The sequence below is a fragment of the Micromys minutus genome (genome assembly GCF_963924665.1).
Source record: "Micromys minutus genome assembly, chromosome: 6".
In the NCBI taxonomy this organism is placed as follows: Eukaryota; Metazoa; Chordata; class Mammalia; order Rodentia; family Muridae; genus Micromys; species Micromys minutus.
In genome coordinates this window covers 74,192,467-74,213,504 of record NC_137975.1, presented here as the reverse complement: position 1 = coordinate 74,213,504, position 21,038 = coordinate 74,192,467, and the positions used below count along the sequence as shown (strand labels likewise).

The following is a 21,038-nucleotide window of genomic DNA, read 5'->3' as shown; positions in this document are numbered from 1 at the left end:
ACGGCCTTAAAATTTGCACCCTCTCCTGTTGGGGACCTGAATCCTTTGACTCTACCAAGTTGCCCAGAGAAACCCAAAAAACCTTCTACCTGTCCTGTGAGTGTTAGGGTTAGGGTCTAAGAGCTGTGGCAGATTCTGCTACTTTAATGAAAGAGAGGAAAAAGGAAAGTTAAAGTTAACTATGGGTCAAGATATTATACTCACAGAACCCTATGACACAGTTGAGGACCCCACTGAAGAACAGGAGAACTCTGAATGTCTAATTACTATATTGCCCTGTACCAGGCTCCTGACTCATCCCTGAGTCTGATTTGGAAAAACCCACCACCATCAATTAAGCCACCTTCTTGCTTGATGACACAGGTGCTCCTTCATGACTGTCCTGAGATAAAAGATAAAAACAATGGTACAGGAGAGCTGTAATAGTTACTTCAACCGAAGTTATTTGGGTCCAAGCCAGGTACTTCATTGCTGAGAACAGAACCAAGCAATCTGACCCAAGCTCTCAGATGGGGAAAAGGAAAGTCCACCACTATATACACGGGCAGTCAGTTGGTGTGCTTTTACTACGGGGCATGCCATGGTGTTACCTGTGGAGAAAGAGTGCTTCTCATTGCTGGGTAAAAGGGGCATTTAAAAAATCTTGGCCCTCCTAGAGACTGACTTCCCCTCCAAATCGCTGTTCTCCATTGCTGTACTGCTCACCTAGCCCTAAGACCAGTGGGGCCTGTGATATGTTGATGGTATATCACATCTAGTGTTGTAGTGCTGCCTGAGACTCCAGGGTAGAGAAAAATGACCAGCTTCTGCCTGACTGTTCTTGTCACCTGAAGGATGTCAACCCAGGACATAGTTTTTATGCTTAAATGCTCACCTCGAAGAAGGTTCAGTTTTACCCTGGAATCCCAACACCCAGTGTAGTAGCTGGCTGGTTAATAAAGACTTTCTGTTGGCTCAGCCCAAGTCTGAACAGTCTTCTCTTATGAAGACCCCACAAAACTAAGAGTTATAATCCTGGTAAGGAAAGATCAGCAAATGGCATGTAAAGCCCTACTGACTTCTGTTGCCAATACATCTTGGGGATGAAACAGAGTATCTGCTGGGGACTAAATATGGTGTTAGGAAGACAGTGTGGGGAAGAGCTGGATTTGAAAAACTACCTGGATTGGGATAAGGGGCCATTCTATTCTGTTTTCATTATTCCCTGTTCTGGATTTAAGGAAGCTCACCATCCACAAATGGGCACAGACATGTGTGTGTGTGTGTATGTTCTCTTTTTCTCTTTGGTGATTTGAATGAGAATGATCCTTATAGGCTCATATGTTTAAATGCTTGGTTCCTAGTTGGTGGAACTGTTTTAGAAGAATTAGGAGGTGTGGCCGTATTGGAGGAAGTGTGTCACTGGGGGTGAGCTTTGAGATTTCAAAAGCCCAAGCTGTTCCAATTGGCTTTCTTTCTATTACTTGACTATTGTCTCAATATACAAACTCACAGCTACTGCTCCAGGGCCAGGACTATTTGTCTGTTGAAATGTTCCCCACGATACCAAATATGGATTCAGACCCTCTAGAACAATAAGCCCTAAATTAAATGCTTTCTTTTATGAGTTGCCTTGGTCATGGACTTCATTCACTCCATGCTGCTACAGCCTCCCAGGCCTATGTGTTTGACTAAAGCCAAGCAAAAGAGCACAGAGACCAAAACATAAACAAACAAACAAAACCAAAAATAAAACAACATTCAACACACATTTTGAGACCACAGTTTCTCTGACTTCAGATGTCTTCTCACTAAAATACTAAAATTTTAGGAATGTAGTTGCTTGAGAATTAGAATGAGAGAGAAAAGAAAGGAATAAAAGAAAGGAAAAATACAGCCACCCTCTCACAAACACAGACAGACACAGACACATAGACACACACACACACCTCTGTCTTTCTGTGTGTGTCTGTCTGTCTCTCTCTCATACACAAACCTCTGTCTGTCTTTCACACATACCTGTCTGTCTGTCTTTCTCTCACATACCTCTGTCTGTCTGTCTGCCTCACACACACCTTTGTCTGTGTTTCTGTCTCTCTTTCTCTCATACATACACCTCTGTTTGTCTTTCACACACACCTGTCTGTCTGACTTTCTCTCACATGCCTGTCTGTCTGTCTGCCTCACACACACACACCTCTCTGTCTGTCTGAGCACATTAGACCTATCTTTGTTTCTCTGTTCACTTAGAGACAGCAAGCTGTCTGACTCCCAACTCTCACCCTAAACAGCCACAGCCTTTGAATGACAGGTAGAGTGTGACTAAGGACCCAAAATGGTCAAAGAAGAAATCTGAGTGATGGTGCCAAAGTGTTGAGTGCTGGCTTGCATGGACTCTGATGGGATGATGAAACCTGACTCTAATGAGGTTGATTAATTGCTAAAGTAAAAGAAATTCATAGAAATTAAATAAAACCCAAGGTTCCCATGAGGTGACATTTAAACCCACCAAGGGGGCAGGTATGTAACTTATAATGGTAGAATGTCTGCCTAGCATGTATGAAGCCCCTACTTGACCACCAGAATCACATAATTGGATATAGTGGTGTCTCCTGTATTTCCTGCACTCAAGAGGTGGATGCAAAAGAAATCAAAAGTTCAAGGTCATCATCTGCTACATAGTGTTAACGTGGACAATATGTGATCCTGTCTCTAAAAATGGAAATTGATTAACCAGTCAATAAAATCATAATTGTGCATGGTAGTTCATATCTGTAATCTCAACAGTCAGCACTTGGGACGCTGAGGCAGGAAGACTTCCATAAGTTTGCAGCCAGCCTAGGCTACATAGTGAACTTCCGTGAAGTCAGGCCTGTGGAACTCTGTGAATTCGCTGGTCTGTGAGTTCATTTGGTTTACAAAGCTAGTTCCAAGTGAGCTAGAGTTACACAGTGAGACCCTTATCTCAAACAACACCAAAAAGTAACAACAAAGAAAACACCAAAAAGCATTGTTGGATTAAATTGTTTAAAATCCCTAGTAAAAACAAGATAACTTTTACCTCTATTTATCTTGGTCCAAGAAGTATTTATACTGTATTAAAGCCAAAGCTGTATTACCACAGCCATCAGAAATACAAGAGCGCCATCTACTGGTCAGCGTGTTAGCTTACAGCATGGTGAAACCACACAACACACACTTTACAATATGTGTATCTAGTGAAGATTATGTCAACTACGAAGGAAAGGTGGAATAATAGTTGAGAAACTGAAAACTATAATTAAAAAATTCATCCAAAGCATATTTTTAAATGTAGAAAAAATGGTATAAATTGTTTTCAATCCCAACACCCCCTTTTCCAGAATAGGATATTAACAACCACTATGTATGTATGTATGTATGTATGTATGTATGTATGTATGTATGTATGTATGTACGTATGTATGTATGTATGCATGCATGTATGTATGTATGTATGCATGTGTGTGTGCATGTATGCATGTATGCATGTATGTATATATGTATTATGATGTATATATGATGTACACACACATATCATTTATTTATTAGTGTGGCTAATAGGCTGTGGTCCAGCTGGTCTAACCATGGTTGTCAACCAAAGGAAAATCTAAAAATCCAGCATTGTTCAGTACATGAAGGTGAATATCTCACTTGGTCTTCAGTATACACTGAAATCCAGAAGAAGTAGGCTGAACTGCCAGTGAAGGAAGAGAGAGAGAGAGAGAGAGAGAGAGAGAGAGAGAGAGAGAGAGAGAGAGAGAGAGAGAGAGAGAGAGAGAGAGAACCAACTTCCTTCTTCCATGTCCTTTATTTAGTCTTCCAGCAAGAGATGTGGCCCAAATTAAAAGTGGGCCTTCCTACTTTAATGATTTAATTTTTTTAAGTCCCTCACAAATGTGGCCACTATAAACAGAAAACAATAAATATCTTCAAATTCTTTGTCTGAACACAGGGATTGTACAATATATTTTGAATCATTCAATATCCAACACATTTGGAAGGGTTATTAATTCAATGCACATTTATTGAAAGTTCATTAAAAGCGTTGGACTAACAGTGAGGAAAAACAAAGTTTCCACCCTGTGGGATTTATGGGTTTTCTGTGATGCTACTTAAGGCATAGGAACTTTACTTCTTTCCTTGATTACATATGGCAGGTATTACATTGGTAAACCCGGAAAAGGGCCTCAGAGTATCTCAGAAAGAAGCCTTGGGGCAGGTGAAGATGTGAGGTCAGTAGTTGCTCTGTATAAAGTCACAATTGCAGCCTCATAGTCTGGAAAACCCCACGAGCTGGGGCTTTTCACTCAGATGAAGGAGAGGAGTAGAGGTGGAAGTAAAAACTTCCAGGCCGTCTTCTTCCTGATGGTCCAGAATCCAAATGCAGGCTCCTTCTTCATGTTAAAGCCCCTCTGCACATTCTCCAAACAGACCCCCACATCTCAACTACTTGCATTTTCAACCGAGACATCAAAGTATATCTTCCTGAAGGAAAGTCCTCACAGCCCAGGACACAGGGTAAACCATAAAACCACTTGGCAGAGGCCTGGAGACCCCTGTGGCATCTTTGGTAAGTCACTAGTCTTCGGCCTTTAGATAAAGTGAGGTCTAAAAGGTCTGCGCTGGGGTCCAGGATCACACTGGCTGTAAAACAACCATAACCAGTCTTTTAAGAGTTACAAAGACAAGACTGTGATCAGATCTGGGCAGGATTTAAACATGAAAATTCTAGCTTTGCAAACTATGTAAAAAGTACCTGTAAAAAGAAAATTACCGTGCCCATTGTAAACCACGAGGAGGAGAGTTAAACTAGCTAATGCTTGTCTGGGGTATGGTACGTGCCTGATGAACAGTGGTGGTGATACCATCAATACCCTTCTCTTTATCACCAGTGTCATGGGTCATTCAGACATGCCAAGGACCAGAACTATTTAGAATTACTCTGGTTCCTGCTCCCCCACCCCGATTCAGAACTTTTAGGGTTGCTGACACTGATCATGGAGCCTCTCTTTGTTTAGAACTACATTTTGCACAAACACTATCTTAAAAAGAAAACTCCACAAATAAGCAGAAAGTACAAAGACCAGTGGAAAAGAGAGGCAAAATAATTTCCCCAAACTGTTATCAACTAGAGGCTTTTGAATTAATAGTCGTGGGCCAGAAGCTATAGGATGTCCCAAGCACTGGGTAACAGAACAGAGAATGAAGTTTATTCATTGGGATCAGTAGCACTTAGTTTTTGTCTTATATCTAACATGTTCTTCATGATTGAGGAAAGTTCCCACAATTATTTCCAGTATACTACATGCTGGTCAACTACTGTGGTACTTTGAGTGAGAATGGCCCCCATATACTCATATGTTTGAATGGTTTGCCTCAGTTAGTGGAAATCTTTGGGAAAGATTAGGAGGAGTGACCTTGTTGGAAGAACTATGCCACTGGGGATAGACTGTGATGTTTCAAAAGACTTCATCCATTCCCAGTCTCCCTCTGTACCTCCTATTTGCAGATCAAGACTATGTAAACCCTCAGCTCTCCCTGCTATCCATCACGCCTTTGCTCTGCCATCATGGACTCCAACCCGTGAAACCATAAGCACTAAACTAAATGTCTTCATTTATAAGTTTGCCCTGGTCATGATGCTTTATTTAAGAAATAGACAAAGTAACTAAGACACCTACCTGCCTTGCTAACAGTGCTCTATGAACCAGAGCTATTCACAATAAACGCTGAATATCGGTGATTTACTGTAACTTACAGTAAACACAGTTCCTCACTGTGACCAAATACCTGACAGAAAGCAACTTAAAGGAGGATGGTGGAGTTTTTTCTTGCTCCAAAGTTCAAAGGGATGTAGTCCTTCCTGGTGGAAAGGCATGTCTACAGGAATAGTTTAGCCCCTTGTGCTGACCAGAAAGCAGAGGAAAGAAGGCCTGTGTTGGGCTTGCTTTTCTCCTTTTTCTTGGTTTCTTGCTTCTAATCTCCAGCCCATGGCATGATACGGCCCATGTTCAGAGTGGATCTTTCTTTTCTTTCTGCCTCATATGGAGGAACTGAGAGGCTGGTGTTGCCTTCAGAGATATGGGCAATAATGGAATTGGGATTTAGAAGGGAGCTGTATACATAGTATGCCAAGCATGCTAAATGCTAGAAAGCAAGAGTGTGGCAAAGTCACCAAAAGTAGGTGAACAACCAGATCTTCAGACATGAGTACATATCCTGGGGTAACCGCAAACAACAGGAAAAGTAAAAATGGAGCATTTCTGGGATAGGGCATTAGGGACCAATTGGGAGGGAAATTAATAAATAATAGTGTAAAAGTGATCTGGTTGGAGAAATGGGAAAGGGGGGCTCTTTGGGGAGGGATAAAGGATAGAAATACAGAAGAAGGACAGTAAAATAACAGTAAGGAAGTCTGAACAAGTCATGAGGAATTATAACACCAACTATTTTTATGTTTTAAAAAGCCTATAATACAAGTAATTCTGAGTATAGGTATACACACATGGTTCAGGTGGACTTTCTTCACTGGGACTGACAATGCCTCCTCCAAGAGCCATAGACGATCCAGCAAAACCACTAATACCAGACATGAGAAGTCCTCTTTGAGCTGCTGTTCAGGGTTGTCCGGAAGATTTCCAAAACACACAGCTTATTGCTGTTTTCCTTTGTGGTCCCCCAGTTATGGAAGACAAATCCATATTACTACAGACACAGGGCTCAGAGGCGCCTGGTCTGTAACCTGACTGCCTCCTCTCTAAGAGCTAGCTTTTATGGTACCAGAAGATGTCATGCGAGCTTCCAAAAGAAGGAAGCGACCAACTGAGCTATCCAGCTATGATGCCTGTGAACCAAAACACCAACCAAGAAAGCACGATAACCATGTGTGTGTAGTGTGAAGCATGATAACCATGTGTGTGTAGTGTGAAGCATGATAACCATATGTGTGTAGTATGAAGCATGATAACCATATGTGTGTAGTATGAAGCATGATAACCATGTGTGTGTAGTGTGAAGCATGATAACCATATGTGTGTAGTGTGAAGCATGATAACCATGTGTGTGTAGTATGAAGCATGATAACCATGTGTATCTAGTGTGAAGCATGATAACCATGTGTGTGTAGTGTGAAGCATGATAACCATATGTGTGTAGTATGAAGCATGATAACCATGTGTGTGTGGTAGTGACACACATACCTTGGAGGTAACTGACAGCTCTCTAATTGGAGAACTCAACAACAGGGAAACAATTCCTGGTACTGGAAATCTAGTCAGCTACTCAATGCCAATGACATCGTGAATCTTGGAGAAGAACACACAACCACCACTTCACTAAACCGACATAATCCATAAGTACAGTCTACATGTTTGTCCAGACACCCACAGATACCTGTAAAAAAGTCATAAGCGTTGCAGCTGGAGATGAACCTGCTCCTGCTTAAGATTCTCCCAGCTGTAGAACGCACACCCCTACCTTGGTCTTAATATTTTCTTCACATCAAAGTAAAGCCCGGACACATCACAGTTAGTGTGAACCCCTGGGGTCTCAGCCTTCAGTAGCTTTGGCTTCAAGGCCTCACACCTAGGAGAAGCAGAAGGTGGGGTTTTCCTCAATGCTACATTCCAGTCACCTATAGACTCTGAGCCCTTCCTTTGGGTGTTCACACAGGACTTACCTGCTCAAAGTGTTGTTCACGTCCTATGGAAAAAACAAAACCAAAAGGTGATTGTGTTTGCATCAGCAGCCTATGGAGTTTTCCACGTACATACCCTCTGAATACACTCCTCTCAAAGAAGAAATAAGAATCAGCTATCTTTCCATATAATAGACACCGAGGAATGTTTTACACACAGTTTGCCATAAAGGGGGAACCTGTCCCTCCATTGATGAAGCCTGTGGAGATGTGTACCTTACAATGCGGGCTGCTTAAATTAAAAACTACAAGCTGGGTTTGTTCTTCCTCTGGCAAGGACTGCTTCCAGTGACTACATTTCCTCCACAGAGAATCCTTGTTAGAAATAACTTGTAACCTAGTGGCCAATGCACACACAGCTCCCGAGACTGGGCTAAGCAGGTACCTACCACAGAGAAGTGAAGCCCAGAAGCCACATTCTCAACCCTAAGCGTAACCAGCAGCGCCAGCCGAGGAAGACGTCAGAGCTCCAGTTACTTATCTTAATGGGACAGATACATCAGACATGCAGCTGTAAGTTCTGCATTAGAGACCCTATAAACAAATCACTGAGTTGTCATTACTCTCTTACCTGTCTACACCGTCACCATCTGTCACTCGAAAGCATATTCTAAGAGTAAGTCTGACAGATACCTCAGCGAAAAAGCTAACGTGAGCATGATAGCAGGAACCGTCCCTCCCCCTTTTTGTAATTCCATGTTTTCCCAAAGTAAGTTATGCTTTCTAATTAACCTAAAGAGTCCTGTAGACTAGTGGAAGTCATCTGATGCTACTCGAACATGAACCCAAGTTCCCTGTACCAATATCACTGCCATCCTTGAGTGGAAACAGGCCTCGCCATTCTCCACGCTTCCTTCCCAAACCCCTCCTGCTCTCAGAGTCCCCTGCCTTCTTTCCTCACTTCAGCACACGCCCTCACCTGTTTCTGGGCTGAGCCCTGGCATTTGGCCTCCAGTTCCTGAGTTTGACACTGAACTCTCTCATATGTCTGCTGTAGATCAGCCTCGCTGTCCTTCAGCCACATCAGCGTCTGTTTTTCCTCCATTTCCAACCTCTTCAGATTAAGACTTCTCTTCTTCCTGTAGAAATCTCGGGAGACTCTTGAGGTTAGTCTTGACTGTTTGCCTACGATCCTCTACGGCATCCTGGAGTCAACAACAACACCAAACAAACAAACAAACAAACAAACTGCTCAAAGCGTGGACACGCATCTGTCTTTGAATTGACAAACAGACAAAATATAAGGAGGAAGCTTTGATGACATCCCAGTAATTGAAAGCAGCTCAAAATTTGGGAACTAATACTTCTATTGACGCAAAGCACCAGAAGTGGTCAATTTCAGAGACACAGAAATCACAGTGATTAGCAGACCCCGGGAGTCAGGAGGAATGGACGGTTTCTGTTTCAGTTTGAAGAGTAGGGACGTGTGCTGAAGGCGAATATGACAACAGCAACAGTGTTCTCAGTGTCCTCACCAATGGCAGCTAAGAACAAATTTAATGCCATATGTATAATGCCGCCCTAACCCCCAAAGCAGGCTCAGCTGCGCTGACCTGATGTAAGCTCGCAATAAATACCCAGCCACTGGAGCTGGGCAAGTGCCGAAAGTTCTTACCTGGGACTCAGAGGTTTAACTCCTCATTGATTTTCTTCTGGATCAACTAAGATATGGGAGAAAGGTGGGACAGAATCCTGGGAAATGTGAATTATAGAAGGAGGAATTCTTTATCTTTATCAGCTATAACAGGATACACATTTATTTTTCACATGTTCTGAAAGTTCGAGTTAAACATCCATATGTAAAGGAAGCAGAAGGAAGAAATGGAACTAGCTGTGGAAATCGACTGTGTAGTAATTGGTCTTTAGTTACTCGGCCAGGATGAATGGCCCAGGTACTATTTAATATATCAAGGCAGACTTGGCTGCCAAGATCTCCCAGGATCCCTTGGTCCCTACCAGCTGCAGGTATAGCTGGTATGTCCATTCCCTACTCTAAATTTCTCTAGCCCAGGGGTTGGGCTGCCCTCTGTATAATCCAGCCATTTTGGTTACCTGACTCTTTTTGTCTACCCTTTATTTTCCTGTTCCTCCCCTTCCCCATCTTCTCCCATGGCCTGGCTCAGGGTCATATTCATGCTGGACTCTCCCAGGTATCTTTGGCTATGTTCTTCCTCATATCCACAATAAACTTCTTCTACCATGCCTAGGAGCAAGGTCATGCCTTCTTTCTTTTAAAAAAATTATTTTAAAGTAATGGATAATTCAGATACTTCTAGAAAGAATGTACTTCAGACACATGGGCAGCCTCTTCAAGAAGCCATGGAAAATAAGCTGAAGCCCCACAAAATATCTGCAGCTGTAGTGTGCAGGTTTTTTTTTCTTTTAATAGCACAGTACATGTACTTTAGAAACCACATCAGTCTCTTTGACTGCTCTTGTTGTACTCAGCCTGGGGTGCACCTGCTGGATGAATTCTTTCAAAGGTTGGTGGTTTCTCACCCGGTGAAGCTAAGAGCTGGATTCGGACACACCACCAAGATCAGAAGGTTGGTGTCTGAGTGTTGGAACATGACCCGTGACTAAAGCTATAGAATAATAATTCTGTTGACTTGTGAGAAAACTCCAAGAAAACTGGACAAGCCTGATGACCTTAGCCCTGCAAGCTACAGGATTGTTCTTGAGCTGTACTTTCATGCTTCTCCCAGGGGTAGTAAACAGAAGCGGGTTTACTCCAGGTCACCCATGATCTTACTATTGTTATCATTCTCTTACTATTGTTAGATAGTATTTCCAGGCACAATGTGTCCTTGTGATTGTATACAGCTGGAATGTATGTGAACATGTAGAACACGAAGGCAGTGCTCTCTTCTTCAGGGCTCCCAGGTAGTGGCAGAGGACAGCTATCCCTGTATTTGTCCCGGTCTTCCTCTATGCCTGGACTCACTACGGAAAATCACTCAACACCATTGAACTCAAACTCTTACCTTCCAGGTACTTATTTGGCTTGTTATGAAATGGATCTGACCTTCAAGATTCTCTTGGAGTTCCCTCAATTTTGTCATGGTATTCTGGAGTCTTTCCTGAAGGAAAACTTTGAGTAAGTAAAATCAATTCTTACCAATCTTGTTTTCATTTTGGAACAGGGTCTAATGTGGCCCACGGTGATCTTGAACTCACTAAGTAGCCAAAGACGACCTTGTGCCTTCTAAGTGACAAGAAACAGACAACCACTACTGTGCCCTGCCTTCTGCAGTTTTGGCAAACACTGAACTTTTTGCAAGCTATGCAAGCACACAACCAACTGTGCTACATCCCTCACCCTCAGTTTGATTTTCCATTAGGCACCTAATATAAACTTCAGCACCCCAAAATGTGGTAAAATCACAATGAATAGCTATTGAGCTCTTCATACATCTCTCAGAGTGTATGTGGCACGTTATTGATTGCCTTAGCAATCCTGGGCAGTTGGTGGGCCGCTCAATATCTTTGCTGTGCTTTGGAAAACGAGGTTTAGAAAGGGGTCAAATAACTCGCCTCCAGAGGCATAATTGGGAGTCTCAGGAGTAAAATTGGGACTCCAGTGTCATTTGCCAAACCATGTCACTTGGGGAAAGTTGTTATAGTCATTTTCAGGGAAAGTTCATAAAACAGTGTGCTGAACCAAACATAGCCAATACTGAGATATTTGACACATTAGGGACTCTGTGTATCTTAGTTAGGGTTTCTATTGCTGTGAAGAGACACCATGACTAAGGCAACTCCTATAAAGAACAACATTAATTGGGGCTAGCTTACAGGTTCAGTGGCTCAATCAGTTATCATCAAGGTGGGAGAATGACAGCATCTAGATAGGAATGGGGACAGAGGAACTGAGAGCTCTACAATTTGTTTCCAAGGCAAACAGGAGAAGACTGGCTTTCGGCAGCTAGAATGAGGATCTGAAAGCCTATACCCACAATGACACACCTCCTCTAACAAGGCCACACCTCCTAATAGTGCCACTCCCTGGGCCAAGCATATTCAAACCACTACAGTATGTATTATGGGTAAGTTACAAAGGAAAGGACAGGATACTAATTGGAGTTATTAGAGTTTGGAGAGAAGAGGGGTATGGAGGATGGCATTGAGAAATCAACTTAAAGGGATTACTTTTTTTTTTCAAGCTAATCGCCCAAATCCCCAGATTGATTCTTAACATGGTTTCTTATATTTTCATTTAGAATAATATGAGGCTACCAGAAACTTCTGTAATGATAAAAGATTAAAAAACAATGACTCCTGTCCTCTGTAACTCCACAGGTGTGTATGCATTAACTTCCAAGAGATCTTCCAAAAGAGTCTGTGAGGGACTTAGAAAAACAAAATATTGCCTTTGCTATATGTCACATGCTGTTTTAAACTTTACCTCATTTAATATCCATAAAGCCAACGCAACTCCCAGCATGTGTTCTGTGGACTTGGATGCTTTCATGTCTGTGTATAGATAGAGATAACAAGATGGAAAAACTTTAAGCAAATTATCACAGTCATCCATCTGCCAAGCTCCAGGGCTAATTTTCACCCTAGCAGTCTAACTGTGACAGGTAACAGTCATCCTTTAAAAAAAAAAAAAAATCATTCAAATAGGAATTTCTGCATTGCCGGAGAAGGCTGAAGGAGAGGGAGGGCTGGGGGGCACTGATCCACCCTTATATAAGACATGGCCGTTTCGTGGAATAGAGCATAGGGAGCCCACTTAGTAAGTTCTCCTGAAGGCTGGAAGAATAGACTAGGATCAAGACAGCAGCCACATGTGGTGGTGCATGCCTGTGATCACAGCTCTTGGGGGCAGAGGCAGGCAGCTCTCTGTGAGTTCGAGGCCAGCTTGGACTAGACAGTGAGTATCAGGACAGCAGAGGCTATGTAGAAGACCCTATCTTAAAAATCACATCACATTAAAACAAAACTAAACCACCTCAAACCAGAAAGACTGACTGAGTCTCTCACTGTTTCAAAGCAGAAAGCCCTGTGCTCTCAAGGGAGGACCTATGAGTCATGGAAAACCTCCCACCACATAAGTCACCACAGGCATTTACTTTCAGATCTTTGAGTCTTCTGGAGTCTTGTTTGAACTTGTCCTCTCACACTCTTTCTTATGAAGATAATTTAAAATTTCCCCATGATGTTATTTTATAGTACTAGATCTTCTCGGTGCCTCTGGCTCTTTATTTTCTAAATAAACTTTCTAAATGGACATAGTAGGCACCACTTGATCTAGGATTAAGAGTTGGATGGGATAGGATGAGTCTGGGCTCAGCTTTGAAACGTTTTCTGTGCTGCCTTCTGCCTCTTCTACCTTTACAGCACTGCCTGACCTGGCAACAGTGATGAGAAAGTTCCTATGGTTTGACTTTGTGTGTGGAGTCTAACCTTCTACTACTATCTTGGTAGGTGGTGGTGGTGGTGGTGGTGGTGGTGTGTGTGTGTATAAAAGAGAGAGGTGTGCAGGAAGGAGAGATAGAGTTGCATGCATGCACATGTGTGGGAGTGCCCAAGCTTGTGTGCACACACAGAGGCAGAAGATAGTGGTTGTCCTTTTCTGTCTCTCATCTTATTCTTTTGAGGCAGTGTCTCCCTCTGAACTTGGAGGCTAAGCTGGTGGCCATCAAGTCCCATTGATCCTTCTGCGTTTGCTCCTTATAACACTAAGGTTTCAGATGAGGTATAGTCCGTGCTTTTTATGTGGGTGCTGGGGTCTGAACACTGGTCCTTATTGCAAAGAAATTCTCATACTTACAAAGATCGTTAGACTGGACACTTGTAGAGGAGCCCCATCCATAATTCTCACCTTGTTGTTCTGGTACACAGTTTTCACACTGACCAAGATGTGACCTTTGTGCAGATCTTTCCCACAACAGCACCAGCAGAGGAGCTGACCGTCATCTTCACAAAAGCGATTGAGCTTCTCTTCATGTTCCTCACACACCATGTCATGATCCTGCTCTTCCATCCCCTTGATCATATCAGTTATGGTTTCCAGCTCCATGTTGGGCCTGAGGTTCTCTAAACTAAATGGACTACCACACAGAGGGCAGCCCAACATCTTCCATCCTGTCTTTGGGCTGGTATGGCAATAATAGCTCCGTATGCAGGATTTGCAGTAGCTGTGCCCACAGTTGATGCTCACTGGGTGGGACATCATGCAGATGGAGCAAGAAGTGACCTTTCTTAACTTTACTGTGCTGAAGTCTGAGCCCATGGCTTTTCCTGAGAAGTAGCAATCAGAAGTAGAGAAATGATTTCCTCAGTGGTAGATGTACACCTCACTAAACTTAAATACAATCGACTGACAGATTCTGGCTTTAGAGGTTTGTAGTCTCTGGAAAAGAGAAACAGATTAGCATTGAGAAGATGTATAAATATCTCATCGTACTCACATTATAGCCACTATCCCATGTGGCCACTTACATTCAACCTAATAAAAGTTTAATGATTTTTAAGTACAGCTTCTCAGTTTTGTTGCTCACATTCCATTTCCCTAATTGCCACATGCACCTGGTGACTACATGATAACCCAAATATTGAACCATCCATTTTTGTCCAGTGTTCTCTTGTGCCAGGTGCTGAGAATGGCAGAGGCAAGACAGCTTCCTCTCAGCAGCTAAACTCAACTAGAGAGTACAAAAAGTTTCCAATTCCCGTGAGCTCAGGAATAGTGGGATAGCTGCCATTACTTATAACTGTTGGGGCATTCAACCCCTCTATCTAGCCAGATCTAGAGCAGCCAGATCTTCTCCTGGGTCGAGATGAGTGAGTCTGCCTGATACTCCCTTCTATGTATCTTCAGAAACCTCCTATATCTAACCCTGGGTCCTATATCCAGTGATCTAGCCTAGTCTGGCCACCCCGCCCATGCCATAACCAACCTTTAAGCTTCTACCAAGACCTTTCTGCCCTTGACCCATTGGTCCTTCCCACACCACATCCAACCTCCCTTCTCAGCCAGATCTTATATATTCTTCTCCATAACCTAGCCTGATAGGTTTTTCTGGGCCCAGATCTACCCCCAAACTCCAGGCTTGGACCAGAATACATATCTTGCACATCAGCCTGGTCCTATATGTCCATTTGACTTCATTTTACCTAAGCGGCAACCAACCGCTAGACCCAACATGACCCACATCAACCGCAACATTCTCTATCCATATCAGACATAGAAACTAACAAAAGAAGTCCACGTACCCAGATCCCATCACAAAAATATAAACACCATGAGAGACCAAGGCTGTGTCTCCCCTCCCCACCTCTAGAGAAACTCACTACACCTCTAGATATGTTTGCCAGTGACATTTTCCTAGATGAAACCTAGGATGTAGAGTTTTAAAGAACAATCATAAACCTTATTAAACAGTCCAAGGAGCTTTAAAAAATGAAGAGACTTCTCAATGAAGTTAAAGAGAATAAAAGCCTGAGTGGTGTTCAAGAGGACACAACATGGCTGAGGGAAATGACAGACAGTCCAGGGTTTCAGAACAGAATCCAGTAAGAGATAGGAAACTCTGAGGCTGACTCAAGGCAAGAATGAAGAGGGAACTGAAAAACCCAATAACCCTACTAGAAAACCCAAACAAACTCTTCCAAGTAGGACGAGTCAAGTATAAGATAGAACACCAGGATGTAAAGAGAAGGCAGAAGATCAAGAAGACATGACAAAAGCATATAAAAATAAAAACACAGAAAGGGACACACAGGAAGCGTAGGCCACCAAGAAACGACCAAACCTTCTAATTATAGAAGTAAATGAGGGAGAAGAAGCCAAGGTAGGTGGCATAGACCAGATGTGTCTTCAGTGTGATCATAGAAGAAAGTATTCCCAAACTAAGGAAAGACAGTCATATAGATGCAAGAATCACACAAACTACCAAAGAGACAAGATCAGAAAAGAAAATCCCCACAGTGCTATAGTTAAAACAAACAAACCAAAAGATGTATCAAAAGTCACAAAACACACACACACATACACACAAAGTCACATGTTAAAAAAAGAATCAAAACATTCCATTTCTCAATGAAAACTCTAAAAGACCATACCAGCCAACCTAGATCTATATATACAACAAACCTGCCTGCCATAGTTGGGGGGGGGGGGGACCTTCCATGATATAAGCAGCCTAAAATATGTACAGCAAACACATTAAACCTTAAGAAAATGTAGGAAGAAATATTTGGGGCTGAATAGAGGGGTGAGCACAGCCGAGAGGCTGACTGTACAAAGAAATACAAAGCTATAATTACTCAAAGCCAAAGTGTCACTAAGGACACAGAATCAGCACAACGACATCAGTCAATGCATACAGTGCAAGAACCTTAAATATTAATGGCTTCAGTTCTCCAAGGAAAAGATATAGGCTGGCTGAATGGATCAAGACACAGATCCTGTTTGTCTTTTGTCTTCAAGAACACATCATAGCTTTAAAGATAGGCTTTGCCTTAGTGAACTCCAATCAAATGGGACCAGGAGAGAAGCAGGTGTCCCTGTCATATCTGACAAAATAGATTGCAAACTTTATGACAGTTCAGAACTTCCTGGTGATCGGTGGAAGTTTCCAGTCAAGACTATCAAATTTACATCTTTTTAAACTCCTCTACCTCTAAAGATCACAAGGTTTCTTGAGAATAAAATAGACACAAACAGGAGGATGGCAAATATAACTGAGGTACTAAAACTGATCTGTTGGTGGGATTTCTTGTCTGTTATTTGAGACATGGCTTACCTACATAGCCCTGAGTGGAAAATCAATCAAATAAACAAACAACAAAAACCAAACCAAAGCAAACCAAAACCTCTCTATGCCTATCAGTCTGGTTTGGCACATGAGTTAATCTGTTTGTCTTTGCCTTTTGGCATTACATTTCTACTGCCATGGCTGGCCAAGGACTGGTTTATTCTGGTGCCGAGAGAACTGGGAAGAGGGCTGAAGATGGGAGAGGGAGAAAAACATCCCTGAAGAACCAGGGGTTCATGTCTCTTCTCTGGGTCAGAACCTGTTCCCAGAAGTTCAGCTGATGTGAACTCAGGGAGCGCCATGTCAGAACCTAGGCTATAGAGAAAGTGGGAAGGAGGCCAGACTTCAATGAGAACTATAGTTCTGCTATGCCCCAGGAGGACACTGACAACCAAAGGGAGCAGAAGGTTGTCTAAGGGCACACACACACACACACACACACACACACACACACACAGAGAGAGAGAGAGAGAGAGAGAGAGAGTTAAAACAAACATAAGTTCAACTGAATTTGCCAAACAGGCTGCCTTCTTTTTAAAGCCAAGTCACAGAGCCACAGGAGGATGTCTTCTGAAGGGATGATACTGACCCCATTGGTTATACTTGGGGCTTCTTGCAAGGGCCATTGCATTCCTGGCAAAGGGGCTCCCCTGACCACTTCAAAGACCCCAGCAGCCTGGGGTCTAATTTTCACTCACCTGTATTCTGGTGTTCTAAGGTTGCTTGTGCCATTTGAGAAACAAAGGCAGATGCCAGTGTAAGAGCTGCCGAAAGTCCTGAATCTTTCCAGAGCTGTAGGGGACAGGTCTCTGCTATCTGGGGACAACACTCTCCACTGAAGTCCCACCCCACATTTTAGTCACCAGTGTAACAACCTTCCCTCCAGCATGCACAGGCCCCCACATCTTCAGGAAGACAATCATGGATCCATTCCTGAGCACCTGCCACTTCCAGAAACCTAGGAATCTCTGCTGAGTTATTTGATGAGTGTAAGCATCATGGGAGGCCAGTGTATAGACAATGAAGTTGTTCTGGTCTTTTGAACCTTTTTGTTTTCAAAAGAGGGAGGGCAGGGCCAAAGGAATCTGCTGTAAAGTATTTCACACAAGAAACAAATTAGAGACAACATTCAAAAACTCTTCCCTGACTCAGCAGGCAAAGTGCAGAAGGGCAGGATATGCCTGGATGTGAGGTCTCTCTACTTTTACTTCCAAACCTCTTGAGACTCCAAAGGTTTCTAAAGTGTGTTGTTTCATTGGCATTTTGAGGCAGCTCATCGGTTCAAAACTGCTTTGGTGGCAGTGGAACAAAAGGAATGGTTGCCACAGTGGATAGCTGATGTAAAATTTCTCCAAGCCAGCCAGCTATGTTTCTCTGTCCTGCTGGGGTGTCACCTTTTCCTCCTTCCCACTTCTCTGCAGGATGCAAATAAGTTTCAATTACCACACACAGGACTACAGACCAGGGACCATCCTTATTCAAACAAGGCCTGACCATATTTGTAGTTGCAGGTTAATGGGGCAAGTCTACAGAGTCCTTTCCTTCCTTGCCTAAGTAATAACCATGTAGAATGGCTCAAAGAAGCAGGTAAAGGATGAGGGCATAGGATGGAGTATGAGTTACTTGGACTATGGAGCCAATAATCCTGATATTGACTCAGAGCTGGGTCCTTGAATTGCAAACAGTGTATGGAGTTCATCCTAACTCAGGTCAGAGGCGAAAACTTTAGACAGGTTCCTACCTTCCCACCTCAAACAGTAGACCCTTCGGCACTGTGAAGTCCTGCGACCATTATCACTGCTGAGGCACCGTGAGAAAGGAGGGGTCCCCAAGTCCTGGGTTCCAAGACGACCCTGTCAGATACCCATAGCGTTTGTTGTGTATTTGTGAGACTATACTCAATGGAAGAGACTAGAAGTTTGTGAGTGCCCAAACCAGCTACCACTACCCCAGAGGACACTAGCAACACAAAAGCCAAATGGAGTCTGTCTTGTCTCATGAGGAAGCAAGTGGTGTGAGTAACAGAACATAGGAGGGAGATTTTTCAGATGTCAGAGATATGCCTCCAAAGGTAAACACCCTTCTATGTCAGCTTGACACAAGCCAGAGTAATTTGAAAGAAGAGATCCTTAATGGAGAAAATGTCTCCACAAGGTCCAGCTGTAGGGCATTTTCTTTATTAGTGATTGATGGGGAGGGACCAGACCATTGTGGGCGGTGCCATCCCTGGGTTGAGCAGGCTGAACAAGTCAGGGGAAGCAAGCCAGTAAGCAGCTTACTTCCATGGCCTCTGCATCAGCTCCTGCCTCCAGGTTCCTGCCTGTTTGAGTTCCTATCCTGACTTCCTTCAGTGTTGAACTACAATGTAGTAGAAGTAGTTAGTCAAACAAATGCTCTCTTTCCCAAGTTGCTTTGGCCATGGTGCTTCATCACAGTAGTAGTAACTTTCACTTTGATAAACACCAATGGGAGTGTCTCCCATAGGGGAATTCAAGGGATTCAGCAGGGAAAGCTGGATGTGGTCCTCTGAGTTTGAGATGCCATTAGGTTATACAGTAGGGATGGAGAAGGGTCTTTAAACATCCCACTCAGAATGGAGTGTGCTCTCTGTGAGGAAGAGTCAATCCCAGATCGCCTTGATAAATTAGCCCTTGCCTGCTTGAAGATTCTCTTCTCCTAACAGTTTAAAACTGTAGCCCTCTGTTATTCTCAAGCATTCTCCCTTCCCTCCCCTACCTTTTGTTTGTTTTTAATTCTGTGGCACTTTCCACTGACTTTTTAATATGCAAGATCTACGTGGGTATGATTCTTTTTATGAGTAATATTTACACATGGATCACAAATGTCTATAACAGTTTCCAGCATATATGAAGTGAACGAGTAACCTTCAGACTAGCACATACCTGAAAAGGTGTGTACCTGATGCGTGTGTATGGGTAGTGTGCTCCGTGTGGTGATATATGCCGTGTACAGCATGTTACAGGTAATGTGTTAGCCATTGCTCTCATTTCCTTGACAACATACAGGTGTGGTCATCACTTGAGGGGAATGTACTGTGTGCATAGCAGAAAGCTCGTTTTCCTCATTTTGTTCAGTCCTGAGCCTCCAGCCCAAGGAATAGTGCCGCCCAAACTCAGGTGAGCCTTCCTTCCTCAGTCAAACTCTCGGGAAACACTCTCTTAGTAGTTTCCACAGTGTGGATAGGCACAGCTACATAGACCAGTCTAGGAAAAAAAGATCACGAAGTATGAATAATGTTAACAGTAGGAACCTACTGTAAACGTGGTTTGACTCCCTGAGAGCTGTTAGCCACTTTACGAGTCCCTGCTGTGTAAGAGACACTCCTGGCACCTGCTTTAGTACAATGAGCACTTTCTGGGTCCATTACAGATAAAAAGTGAGAGGAACACGACCCTTACGCCTTTCTATGGGAGAGCCAGATCGCTACAGATTTCTGATTATATTAGAGAGGTAAACATGGATTACTGACCTCTTCTCTCTGTTCCCTGTTTCCTCGGGTGCTGTGTTGGAGTTGTGATCCTGGGTTCCTGTTATGACGTTCAGGACTGAAGGGCTAGGGGTTTTAATAAAATTACAAACCTTACCATCGACTTACTGAGTTATCCCTTATGCACCCCCACACACCAACTAAGTAGATGAGGATGATCTTAAACATCTGGTCCTTCCATATCCACCTCTCAGATGCTGGGATTAGAGCCTCACACCACCTCGCCCAGCTAAAATAAAGCCACTCCCAAGCAACCAGGAAAAGATTTGAACCCCTGCCTTCTCATAATTAAGATTCACTAAGTAGCTGCATCTCACCGTCTCTCTCTCTCCCGATTTTATTCTGAAGTGGCCAAGACTCTGTGGTCAACCTCCTATAGAGGACAGTACCAGACAGGAGGCAGGGAACCAGGGTCTGAGAGGCCGCTAAATCATCCCCATCAGCTAGATAAGCAGTAGGGAACCAAGTCCAACTATCCGGAGAACCTCCAGAGCTCCAATTTAACACAAAGTCACACACAAAGTCTCACACAAAGTCTCAGTCTCTCTCTCTCTCTCTCCTCTCCCCCACCCCCCACATCTGTCAACTCAATATTAAAAACATAGGTTCTGCAAGGAAAGGATCGTGAGTTTATTTCTTGTGAAAATGTTTGGAGCCAGAAATCATGCTAACCCAAAGAAAAGGAAAACAGACCCAGAAACAAATAGCGCGTGTTTTCTCCTCTATGAAAACTAGATTTAACTTTGTTTGTGTTGGGGGCGGGGTGTGTGTGTGTGTGTGTGTGTGTGTGTGTGTGTGTGTGTGTGTGTGTGTGATTAAACCAGAAACGGGATTGATAAGGAAAAAAAAGGTTGTAGAATAGAGATGGGGAAATGAGAAGCAATGAGAGCCGTGACGGGAAGGCAGAGGGGGCTTATTTAGGGTCAGGAAAAGAACCAGCAAGTGGCAACCAGGAAAGATGTGATGAGATTATAGTATCCAGAAGTGTTGTAAAGAAACCCATTGCTTTGTTAAATATTGTGTAATAACTAAAAAAAGAAGCTTGCCATGTTATTTTGTTCCGGAAAAA

At 43.2% G+C, this 21,038-nt stretch overlaps 1 protein-coding gene across 1 annotated transcript; it reads right to left on the bottom strand.

Annotated features, from left to right (window-relative positions):
* Nucleotides 1-4,144: 4,144 nt before the first annotated feature.
* On the bottom strand, nucleotides 4,145-13,934 carry TRIM38 (tripartite motif containing 38; the record flags this gene model as incomplete). The annotated part of the gene is given in 14 exon segments (XM_080918532.1): nucleotides 4,145-4,182; nucleotides 4,185-4,197; nucleotides 4,201-4,235; nucleotides 4,238-4,284; nucleotides 4,286-4,364; nucleotides 4,367-4,442; nucleotides 4,446-4,480; nucleotides 4,483-4,640; nucleotides 7,477-7,584; nucleotides 7,679-7,701; nucleotides 8,616-8,762; nucleotides 8,764-8,841; nucleotides 10,681-10,776; nucleotides 13,524-13,934. Coding segments are annotated over 14 exon segments (1,344 nt in total).
* Nucleotides 13,935-21,038: the final 7,104 nt, after the last annotated feature.